The sequence below is a fragment of the Cinclus cinclus genome, chromosome 1 (assembly GCF_963662255.1).
Source record: "Cinclus cinclus chromosome 1, bCinCin1.1, whole genome shotgun sequence".
NCBI classification, from domain to species: domain Eukaryota; kingdom Metazoa; phylum Chordata; class Aves; order Passeriformes; family Cinclidae; genus Cinclus; species Cinclus cinclus.
In genome coordinates this window covers 99,667,496-99,680,107 of record NC_085046.1, presented here as the reverse complement: position 1 = coordinate 99,680,107, position 12,612 = coordinate 99,667,496, and the positions used below count along the sequence as shown (strand labels likewise).

At 38.6% G+C, this 12,612-nt stretch overlaps 1 protein-coding gene across 1 annotated transcript in view; it reads right to left on the bottom strand.

Moving 5' to 3' along the window:
* Positions 1–12,612, bottom strand: part of SPIRE1 (spire type actin nucleation factor 1) — a 121,002-nt gene that overhangs the window by 30,672 nt on the left and 77,718 nt on the right. The window contains 2 exon segments of the mRNA XM_062500890.1: positions 1,735–1,899; positions 3,406–3,489. Of these exon segments, the coding sequence (XP_062356874.1) occupies positions 1,735–1,899; positions 3,406–3,489 (249 nt within the window).

Below are 12,612 nucleotides of genomic sequence, written 5' to 3'. Positions count from 1 at the left end.
AGTTTCTGAGTTCAAGGTTTCCAGTAAGAAAGAAGTGATTTTTCTAACACAGTGTCATTAGCAGTTGTCAACCTAAGCCAGCAATTGCATCACAGAGAGCCCTACAAGTACTGTACTTGCAGCTGATTGCAATCATATTTATTCCCAGAATTCACTTTGGACAATCTATCTAGAAGACAAGATAGCAGGCCAAAAATAGATGCTTCCAGGGATTTTGTACAGAGCCAGGGTCTGGGTAAACACAGCAGTAGCTGTGCCCCCAGGATGTACCACATAATGAAGGAAATCTCTTCTGAAGAGGCAGGAGCTTGCTTAGCAGCAGATGAATTAAAAGCTAGTCTGACAAAAGAAAAATTAGATGAGCCAGGGGTTCCCATTCAAATAAAACTACTATTCTGATTGTCTACAGTAACTGAGGTCCTGAGGGGACTGGTCCTCTTTTGCAAAGGCCAGAAGGAACAGTTAGCACAGTTCTCTGAATTGTTAGGGGAAAGATAACATCATTACCTGAGTATGTATTTTACCCTATTGATTTAATATTTAAGCAACATCTGCAGCAGAAAATAAATACAATCAGACAGTCTAAATCCAGACCTTGATAAGGAAAGTATTTTCAACTCAAACATAAAAAAGAATTTACACTACACACTTTCTGCCTCTCTCATCTGTCTCCCTCACCCCACACCCTCTCCTCTGATTTTTTTTTTTTGGTGGAATCACAGCTCTCTCACTATATGAAAATTTGTCAGGAAAGTAAATACATCGGAATACTGAATATTCTAAGACAATGCTTGCATTGTAACTAATGACCAAGGTGAAGGTAAGTGTAAGGTATAAATATTGATATTGACCAAACACGTGCCTCTGTCAAAGGGATTTAAAATGTCCTACTAGGGGTAAGACACCCTTTCAATCAGTTGCTAGATGATCAGGAAGAGCATCTTACTGTTGAAAAAAATATGACCCAAAAGGACAGAAAGAACAGGGAGACACCAGTAAATATCAAGTGGGTTCTGATAAAAAGAGTGTTTCTAGTTAATTTTACAAGCATCTCTATGAGGATCTAGGGGAAGGAGACCCATTAATATTCTCAAGCTTGCTGTGACATATTGTCTTAACTTGAAATCAACAAGAGAATATGCTGAAAATAACTGAGCTTAACTTCTACAAATGGACGATTTAATTTTTTTTTACATAGACTATTCCTTGACAATTCACAACAGATCATGTTAACGTAAGTTTTCAAACACTGCAATACAGGCAGTTTTCAATCACTGCAGGATTTCCTTTGCCATCACAGTATCATTCATGGTAGTGCTTTGCATTCTGGATCTCCAAAAACTATGTTGCAGCTCAAGACAAATGTACTCTCCAATAACAAAAGTCTAAAACAATCTTTCAGTGGAAAGCATGACAGGACTTTTGAGATGACTCTTAAAGTTATCACAAACCCAACACAAATGATTTGTTCAAGTTTATGATAGGTAGGCATGTCTTTCAGAATTTAAATGCCTGCCACATACAAAACAAAGTAAACTACATGTGTTGGTTTCATGTTCTCTCCCTCAATGTACCGCACAAATTTATGATGCCATATAAACCCCATGAACATTAGTATCTGTATGAAATAATAATTTCAAAATTCTCAGAAGAAAAATAAAGACAAAAAGAAGATTAAAAAAAAGGCAAATAACATTTCAGATTTGATAAACTTCAGTTATCCTCTTGACTTACCATGACCTTCCTTAAGGTATAGCGTTTGGATCTAATATCATCCATCAGCATCTCATAGGGTGTGAGCTGATATTCTATGGGGAGTGGGTTGTACTGACGCTCTTGAACTTTCTTAAGTTTAACACCATTCCGTAAATCTCTCATCACCTGCACCCAAAAACGGGCCTGAAGAATAAAAGACACAGAAATTTTGCTTCATACCTTACCCTTGAATACCACCTCACATTAAACCAAAGTTTTCTTCCAGGACACCACCAAATTTTTACAGCTGTACTATTTTATTTTTAGCACATCAACCAAATCCCATTTTATTTTATGTAAGCTTATTCATAACACTCATGAACATAACAAAACTTTGTTGCAACTCAGCAGGACTGCTGGGTCTCACCTCAAGTATGGAAAGGGGATCTGAAATTCTCATCCCTTACATCTAAATTCCTGCTTCAAGTATACTGCAAGCACATAATCAAAGTTTTCAGACTTATAGCTAATACTATGTAAATGAAAACAGTGTTTGAATCTGAAACTTTGCTACCCAGGACTCTCCTGTAAAATTTCCCCAAAAGTTGTTCTTCAAATAGAAATTCTGAAAGGGACTCCAACCCCTAAGGTCTTGCAATAGAAAAACTCAAATTCTTTTGCTCTGCCTGTAAGAGCACCACACACTAACACCTTCCTCTCATTTTCTGTGAAGCAGAATGGCTGGAGAGAAGAAAGAACAGGTGGTAGATAGAAGACTGGGAAATTAAAATCAAGTACTTTTAAAGAACCCCATAATATTTCTCTATGAACTGGCAAGAATATAGAACTTTTTCTCTAGAAAAGAAATTAAGTTACTTCCTGCTTAACAGTTGCCCTGCAGCCTTTTTTTTGAATCACTGGAAAAATTCAGCTGGTCGCTCTGTTTACTGCCTGACTGCCCCTCTGAAGGGCAGTCAGCATGGTACCTGTCTAAATGCCCAGACTTTAAACTGCAAAGGCTTCTCCATGAAAACAGCCTAAGGAAAAATATATTGCTTGGATACTTGCATTCTTTCATCTGTCTGCAAAGGAAAGTTGAGACTTCATTTAGTTCTAACTTGTATATTAAAAAACAACAACAACAACAACAAACCAGAAACTGATTTGAAAACAGTATCACAGAATAGTTTGGGTAGAAAATACCTTAAAACTCATCTAGTTCCAGCCTCCCTGCACTGGGCAGGAACACCTTTCACTAGACTAGGTTGCTGAAACTTGTTCCTGTGCCTCACCACTCTCATTGTAAAGAATTTTTCCTAGTAGCTAATCTAAATCTCTTTCAGTTTAAAGCCATTCTATCTTGTCCTCTCACTAAATTTCCTTATAAAAACTCCCCCTCCAGCTCTCTCAGAGGCTTCCTTTAGGAAGGCTGCTCCAAGGTCCCCCCAGAGCCTTCTCTTCTCTGGGCTGAACAATCCCAGCTCCATCAGGCTGTTTCCATAGGAGAGGTGCTTCAGCCCTCTGAGCATCTTTCTGGCCTCCTCTGGACTTGTCCAACAGGTCCACATCCTTCTTATGTTGGGAGCTACACAGATGGACACTGTTTCAGGTGGGGTCTCATGAGAGCAGAGGTAATAATGCCTTAGTTAAGCTATATAAAGAAAAATAAACTAATAGTAGTGATGCTGAATCACTATTCCATTGTCTTACCCAGTCAGCATTTTTCAGTTCATCAAGATCCGTGCTGGATTCATCACTTGCCTCTTTGTCCATTTCCTGAATCTTCTTTAGGTTCTGCCAATGAAAAGGAAATGAGTCAACAAATGAACAGTTGCATTAATTCTCAAGTAAAACTGAAGCTTAATTTCTAATCTCTTGTATCATGATGTTCAGGTATTCTACTGAATGTTTTATGACTTGAATAGCAGTACTGTAAAAGTAACTTGAAACACTGTTTGAATATATTTCTCTTCCTTGGAAAGTTAACTTTAAATGCTGGGAATAAATGTTAAGTTTTGAGTATGAAAGTACTTTGGATAATAACACACTGGATGAAAAACTACACATTAAAGGGTTTATATCGCTAAATTTTTATATATACAGAAAAAAACTTTCACCACCTATCAGCTAAGCTAATATATAGCTACATATAAGCTACAACACAGAAAATATTACCACCTTGATAAGGATCCATTCATACCAAAATTAATGCTTGTTGAATTCAAGGCAGCTCATTTTTGTAGGAGAAATAAACTATGAGAAACATTGAATAGTGACAGAATTGCATATATATATATATTGCAATTAATTAGTCTGTATAACTTGGGTATAGATTCTGAAATATCCGTAATAAAATCATGTGAGGAAGAGAAACAGATCTTTCAAAGATGAAAACTGCTACTTATGAACAAGACCAGATCATACAAATATGGAATAGATTGTGTGCAAAGGGGCAAAAAAAAAACCCTTTCATACCAACAAGAATATGAAAAATAAAAGTTACAGTAGAACAAAGAACACCAAGGGCTGTGGGCTTTACATGAATTTTCTTATACACATCAACACCAGTATATTCAAAAGGTTCAGAAGGCTTTTTTTGTTTTGTTTTGTTTATTTCTATATTGAAATGTTCTGGAATCAGCAGTAAAAGCAATTTCTCAGTAATCAACTTCACTTTTACAGAGAGTTTTCAAGGAAATTTTAACAATGTTTAATTTGACCTGTTTTCTAAGTACTCACAAATATATCTGAAATGGATATTTAGGTTCTCTGCTAACAACTTTTTTTTATTTTATGAGATTAAAACAACAGGTCAGAGATCTGAACAGTCATATCTACCAAAAGTATTTCTATCTTTTAAGCACTTAAGCTCTTCCTTTAAGGGAACTGAACAATCAGTCTCAATTCTGCTTTGGAGCTTTCCAGAAAAAATAAAAATAAGCATACTTTTAAATTTTTTTCCTTTTTCCGCCCTGGAAGTAGGTCCTAAACTGCCAGCACTTCAGTGTAAGAAATGGAACCACTGGAAGAGTGCTTAACTTGCACATTCAAACGTACAAGTATCTACCAAACCTGGCTGCAGAGATAGGACATGTGAATCACCTACAACAGAGGTTTTGGAAAGAAACCAGATGGGTTCTTTATTGTCTTATATATGTGAGTAACACAATTGCTTTAGTATCAAAGAAGAAATACTACCATTGCCTTACCAAAACAAAATACATAATTAACAAGAAGACTCAAAAAAACCATAAATTACCCACACCAACAAAAGCAGATATATCATGGGACAATGTGGAAACATTTTGGCATGACTTGCAGCATCACAACAGGACACCCAACTGGGAAAGAATGTCTTTATGGAAACTTCTGTTGGTCCTGGCACTGCAGCCAGTCTGACACTTACAGGCCACTGCCCTTTCCACAGGAAAAACAGAAAAATGGAAAGAACAGCTAACATAAAGGCCTTGCTTATGTGTATTCTGCTATTCAGGGCTGCTTCTTTTCTGTATCATACAGTTGGAGTAATCATTTCAAATACAGTACCTATGAACTGTAAATTACTTTCCTTCTTGCAAACTGCTAACATCTACTGGTAAACTGCAAAATATAACAGCTGATACTTTTTCCTTTATCTCTTTGTAATTAAAAATATAACTTCAATAAACGGGCGCACAATTGTCAGATCTAATCCTCTTTCCCATAATGGAAGGCACACTTTAATTTTTTTAAAAATTAATGTGTTCCAGCTGCTTAACCTATACTTCAGCTATTCAACAAGACTGGTGACAATCACCTATTTCAACAACCATGTTCCCTACCATACAGTTTACAGGGCTGGTTTATGCCCAAAGGCTGATGCTTGTGACTGACATAAATATTTCATGAAGTTAGAAGAGATTACAACCTGTTTTTCTGAAGAGCTGAAAATAAGAAGGGGAAAAAAAACCCACCCTGAGCAGCTGAAATATCTTCCAAATAAGGCAACCATCCAATTAGTTTCTCTGGAACATAGCCAGAGGGGCAGTTCCTACCCAAGAAAGCACAGGTGTAAGTGATGGTGGCAACCATGCACCAGAGAGCTGCAGGAACAAAACCTGCCAGGCAAGAGATGAAGTGTCTCCAAGTGCAGTTTTATGATCCAAATAAGCTGGTACAAGCACAGGCTCCTGCCAAAGCTGGGCTTCTTTTACCCACCCCTGTGCTGAGTGCTTGGCTGTGGTCCTGATACCACAGACACGCACTTTGTAGGGACAGTTCATTCCCTTCCCTGGCACCTGCCTCTGGCACTTAAATGCAGCTCACCATGCAGTTGGTGGACTAGAGTAGAAGATAAAGGAATTCCCATCATTATAGAACTAACAAAGCTTTGGAAGAAACCAGCAAGAGCTCTGTGCTTGCAGGAAGTGTTTAGGAAGGCTTCTATAACTCTTCCACACCTGTCAGGTGCTGCTTGGGAAGGAATAAATTCACTGTGACAAATGATTAGGTTTAAACTTGTAGACTAAATGGAACATCAGGGTTTCCCTCCAGCATCCCCAGCCAGCATCAGTGGGTTTCTGCTTCTGTTTCAACTGTAAATTATAGAAACCAACACATTTAAAATACAACAGACCCTTTGTCACAATTCAACTGTGTTCCAAAACCTGCAAATAACCTCAGCTGCTGCTGGTGTAGCCACTTGCACTTACCCTTGGGACAATGGCTTAAGAAAAGCTATTACAGTATAATAAATACATGACCTAAATGGATTTCCATTTCAGAAAGCAGAAAAATCTTAAAAAGGTTTTTCTAAATGATCCCAGAACCACAGACCCAATTCACCTATTACAGCCTGGGCATTTGTTCAGGCAATAAGGGCTGGATGTGTGGGAAATTACTCTTCCAAGAGCTTTAGCACATTTTTTAAACCTTCGCAGCATTTGGTAATTTTTTTAGAAGACTGCATTTTTGTGACAAAAGACAATAATAAAAATATCAAATGTCTCCAAACCTCTTGCTGTACTATTAAAAGCAGGCACTTGATTTGCTGCTGCTGCTGTGTGCCCCACATTTGAGATGTGCTCTCCTGTGCTCAGTGACAGATGGGAGTTTATGTAAGACTCTTGTCAGCACAGTGTCCAAGACTCTCTTCCATAAAATGCTTTCTAAAATACAATGCTTTAATGTGGTATTCTAGGGAATCCAGACCTGGACTTGGACTTTCACCAATTGCAAAGCATAGTCTACTGCAGTTCCTACTTTATACTTTAATTAGGAGTCACTTGTTCATTGATTAAATTGACTCTTACTCTGCTATCTGTGAAACTAGTAAAACATTCTTGAGCATCTAGGCTCGATTTTAAAATACACAACATGCACATATAGGAAAAACTTATATGCACCTTCAGCTATTCAACATCAATCAGTTCAAGTTCCAAGGGCTTAGGCAGCAGCATTACTCTAGGTCTTTGGAAAGACCCAAAACCCATTTAATTCAAACTGGGAACAAGATCAGTTAAATCAGTTCCTGAAAACCTCAAGCTGATAGCAAAGTTCTTCATGTAGAGAGGTATGGGCTGATGAGCTTCGCTCAGCTCTGAAGAGGGCAATAGACACCATGCTGCTCAACGTGACTGTGTAAGAGGCAAAAAAACTCAAACCAAGGGCATGTAACACAGATTAAGTGACAGTGTCTGAATCACTTAAGAAAATAAAACCAAACTCTCCCCTGCCCAATGCAAACCAGCAGCATTTTCCCTTATTAAAGGTCTTAAATTGAGAGATCAATCTGATCATAATGGAGCTGCTAGCCACACAATAACACAGCTGCAAAAATGGAGTCACTGGAGACTTGGAAGTGTAGGCTAAAGAGAAGTTATGAACTGAAAAGTTTGTGAATTAATTAATTTCTCCAGCTGTGCCATATGAAAACCCAAGCAGCAGAGTATTTGACAACTTTTACAGTCACAAGGCTTTTGAGAGTAACTGGACTAATGACCCTATTTCCAAAATAAGTTAGCCATTAACACTGTTTAGGTACCTATTAACTACCTCCATTATCATATTTTGTACAAATAATACAGCAGTACAGCCACTTGACTTTTTTCATTAGCTCTTTTCCAACCGAATCTTTGTATGGCATGAAACGATGAAAAAAATAAAGGAATAATTTCATTTCTATGCATATACTTAATTAGTATTTGTACGTTTATATTTCATGCAGATCGGATTTAAATATATCCAGGCAGACTGAAAGAATTATGTTTTTACATCAGAAAGGAAAAAAATGAAAGGCAACATGTTTTAAAAGATTGACAGATTGGGAACTTTCTCTGTGTTCTACCAAAAGCCTAATTACAAGACCCGCTGCGGATAATGAAATTATGGATGAGTTTTTGATGAGCATGGATTTTCACTGCAATTAGAGATGCAGGCAATTATAAAAAATATACAAAGTCTTAATTAGTTTTGGAAGGAATATTAATTTGTATCCTCTAGGGTGTATACCAATCTCTAAAACTCTTTGGGATGTAAGTCAAACCTACTGCAACAGATCTGCCTACTGGACTCTTATCTCACATTCTGTGCTGGCGAGCATCACATGGTCTTTTTTAGCACCACCTGTGCCAGTTGAGGAGTTTATCACCTACAGGTGTACATCCCACGTGCCAGTACCACCTTTGTTGGTACCACCCACAGAGTCACAAAGTGTTTGAGAGTGGAAGAGATCTCTGGAAGTCAGCTGGTCCAATCCCCCTGCTAAAGCAGGGCCACCCAGAGCCAGTTGTCCAGCATCATGTCCAGGCAGCTTTTGAGTATCTCTAAGGACAGAGAATCCACAGCCTCCCCAGAAAACCTTTGTCAGTCTCAGTCACCCTCACAATAAAAACAGTATTTCTGGCTGCTCAAAGGAACCTTCTGCATTTTAGTTTGTGTCCACTGCCTACAGTCCTGTCACTGGGCACCACTGAAAAGAACTTGATGCTGTCCTCTTCACACTCTCCCCTCAGGTATTTGGAGACAATGATGAGATCCCCCTGAGCAGTCTCATTTCCAGACTGAACAGCACTGAGTCTCTGCTTTTCCTCACAGGAGAGCTGTGTGAGTCCATCATCTGCCTGGCCCTTCCCTGGACTCTCTCCAATACATCTATGTCTCTCCTGCACTGGGGAGCCCAGAACTGGACCCAGTACTCCAGCTGTGGCCTCACCAGTGCTGAGCAGAGGCAAAGGACCTCAACCCTGCTGGGCAACACTCCTCCTATGCAGCCTGGGACACCATAAAGCTTCTTTGCAGCAAGGGCACATTGGTAGCTCGCTCAGCCATGAAGTGCACGTGGAACATTAACTCCAGGAGAAGGTGAGACTGGGCAGTAACAGGGAGGCAGAGGAGGACTAGGGCAGATATCCCTTCAAAAAAGCAGGTACACAATGTGGATACAGCCCTGGTGAATCCCCTGTCCAATCCAGAGCACCAATTTTGCACTCCTTTGCTTGCATAGTTTCTCCCTGTCTCTCTCAGTCACACTCGATGCCATTTCTGAGTAATGTGTGTAACCTTTTCATATACTTCACAGCAGGAACATCTGCTTTATCTCATGCCCATCACTTATTTCTGCCTACAGTTCTGTCTGTGGCCAGGTGCCACCAAAGGTTATGTCAATGGGTTTTGGACGATCCTGAAAAAGATTAATCTTTTCTTTTACAAGGGTAATTGTCAAATGTGTGCATTTCCTTCGCCTTGTGGACCATTTCAGCCTCAAAAACAATTTAAAAAGAGAGAGAGAGAGAGAATCCCTTTCTGTGGGATTTTCTTACTGCAATTTTGAAAGCTCACTTCTTGACATGAAAAACAAGCTGTACTCTATCTTTGTTATCAGCTGTAAAAGCTTAAACAGCAGGTCACAAGAATTAGGAGCTCCTGGCCCATCGGAAGACCACTCCTGGATAGCAGCAGCTGGTACCCAGGGTGGGTCTGCAGCAAGGGCTTCTTTCACAGAGCCTGGGCAGCATGCAGGTGCTGCCAGGAAGCTGAAAAAAAACCCCAGTTAACTTGCTAAAAAAAATCTTCACCTTGCAAAAAGAAAATTTTAAGTTGTATACTTTCTTAAACTATTACACCAGCGCTATGACATCTTTCTCAACTCTGTCCATCCTGTGCATCCATTATGTGACACATTTCATACTTTTCAAGAATGGAAGTACCATCTCCCTGTCTGCAAGTCAACTTTACTGTTGACCTTTAATACACAGGGAATCAGACTGGAAATAATCATATGGCATCAATTATGTGACAAAGTGCCTTAGACATTCTATTTGACATCCATTGAAATGATCTGAACAGCTCACTCATCGCTTCATCATCTCTGATTAATACACTCACCCAAATTCATGCCAGTACAACCCTTTGTGAATCTTTGTGAATGTTATATTGACAGATGATGACTGGGGAACACGTGACTCCTCAGTATATACTAGTATTAAAACATATTACAACCTATAAACCTATGCCTCCTACTTAGCAATCTATCCCTCTTGAAATCCTGGACTTTCAAAGTCCTGCTAAATTTTTATAGGGCTAAATTGAAAACAGCATCACGGCAATATTTTTTCCCTGACTCTTTCACAGAATATTTCCCATCTAAACCTATTCTAGGCTGCAGAATAATATAGGTCAGATTTAGTTCACTCCAAGCATGTGAATTTTTTCAGATAAAAATTCTTCCTCTTCCACTACAGTGAAGCTGCCTATTTAAGCATTTACTGACCAAAAAATATGAACCTCATATATGTGGGAAGCAGATACCCAGATGCCATGCAGTGGCCCTAGAAGGAAGCCACGTAATTGCAAAGTAAATTTTATCCACAGGAAAGTTATTTCAAATAATTTTAGAGGTTTCCTTCTCCTTTTTGGTGTTTTAATTTTATTTTGATCTCATATCCACAATTGCATCCAGGTCTGAGGGAATCTAAAGGAAGATCTCCAAATTAGGCTGCTATTCCTGGCATCTTTAGTGTCAAACCCACAATATTACAGTGTAATTTTAAAAAAAAAAAACTGGAACTAATGTATGTAACTTGGTTCTTTTCCCCTAGTTCTCTGCCAATGCCATCACTACAAATCCATAACAACATTTCCTTACTGAAGTATTCAGTGTTTATCTCCTTTATACTAATTACTTATATGACAAGAACGAAAAGAAAAAAGTAATTTACTAGAATTCTGTAATAATAACTGTTGTCCTCATGACTTAAGATTCTGCTATGTATTTGACAGAAGAGCATGTAAACAGTAGCACAGTTTTTACTGGCACAAACCTAACGTGATCATATGATCCCTGCTTGCCTCAAGTATACACTATAAAGGTCATTTAAAAATGGTGCCACAAGATTTACAGCATTCCACCTCATATTTTCTTCATATCTATTTTTTATTTTGTACACTTTATTCTTTTCAAAACCAAATACCTTCCGAATCTATAGTTAGACAAAAGCTATGACCAAGAACCAAGCATATCATAAATCAAAGTATTCAGGTTCCAGAAGATGCTTCCAAGATAATTTTCCTGGTAACTTTTACATGCCGACTGGGCTGAGGGACTGACCCAGAGCAAAATGAAATCAAAAGGTCAAAATTCTGGCCCTGGTTAGATGCAGCAATAAAAGTCTTACTGATTCAGCAGGGCCAAAATTCCATCCACAAGGATGGAATTTCCTTTGACCTAAATGTGCTTTGAATCACTGCCTAATAGTCTGTGAGAGGCAAATGGTTTCTTTCATTTGGGATTAACTCACAGTATTCTCTACGGTGTGATCAGATGTTGTTGGGTTTTTATATCCAATGACAAGGTGATTAAATAATTTACAAATTCAAAATGCCTTTCCACTTTTTAAAATAATTTTTAAATATTGTTGTTAAGACCTGATTTTAAATGGTTACAGCCCACAATATTTTATTTTGACATTGACAACAAAGATGCCCTATTAGTGCTCAGTGTGGCCAAGGTGTTTGAGAACTATTGGAAATATAATTCCTCTCTGAGCAGAAAGAAGAACTCTGGAGGGTGTTATCTTTGAGCTTTAACATGAACTTTGCAAAAGCTGTTGAGTGAGGTGCTTCCAGCATGGGTCCCTCAGTTAATATATCCAGTAGCCAAGATATGAAATTAATGATGTCAGGGTTTGGGAGACAGCTTTAGCATGGAGATCTTGTGTCCTGACTGCTCCATGTATCAGGGAGATTGGATGCAGATGTCCCATAACACAACCACTTAGAAAACAAGTGACTCTTTATGAGAGTATTTTTATGTCTAATGCTGACATTGTCAAAATTATCGTTGTATGACACTGCTTCAGTTTAAAAACTGATTTCAGTTTGAATAGAACTGGAGAAGTGGAGATGAAATGTGACCCTCTGCAGCAGAAAAACACTTCAGAAGGATTCTCCCTCTCAGGTGATGCATGTCACTCAGGCAGGAAAGAGCAGAACCCCCTTATGTCTCTGACTGGTTTGCATCTTTCACCATCAGCATGATGAAAGCTCTCTTGTGCTGCTCTGAGGCTCATCTGACCCTTTAATGAGCTGATTCAGCTCATTAACCTGACAAGGAGTAACTCCTTTATTTTTTGTTTTGCTTGCTATTTGCTGCATTTGTTCCCTAGAACCAGAAGAAGGAAAACAGAGGGAGTATGTGTGTGGGTGGAACAGCTCTGCCTTTTCAGACGCAACATTTTTAGGTCAGCCTGTAAAATCTTATCTTGCTTTTCAAAGGTACTGTAGATCTTGACTTACAAAAGAAAAGAAAATCCTTCAGGGATTTATTAAGAAAAAAAAAAATTATGAAAGCACTGCTACTTGACAAGTTTGGTTTGGTGAAGAAACCAGCTTAGAGAAATGAGTTTCCCTTCCTGCCCTTCCCCTCACCCACCACTCTTC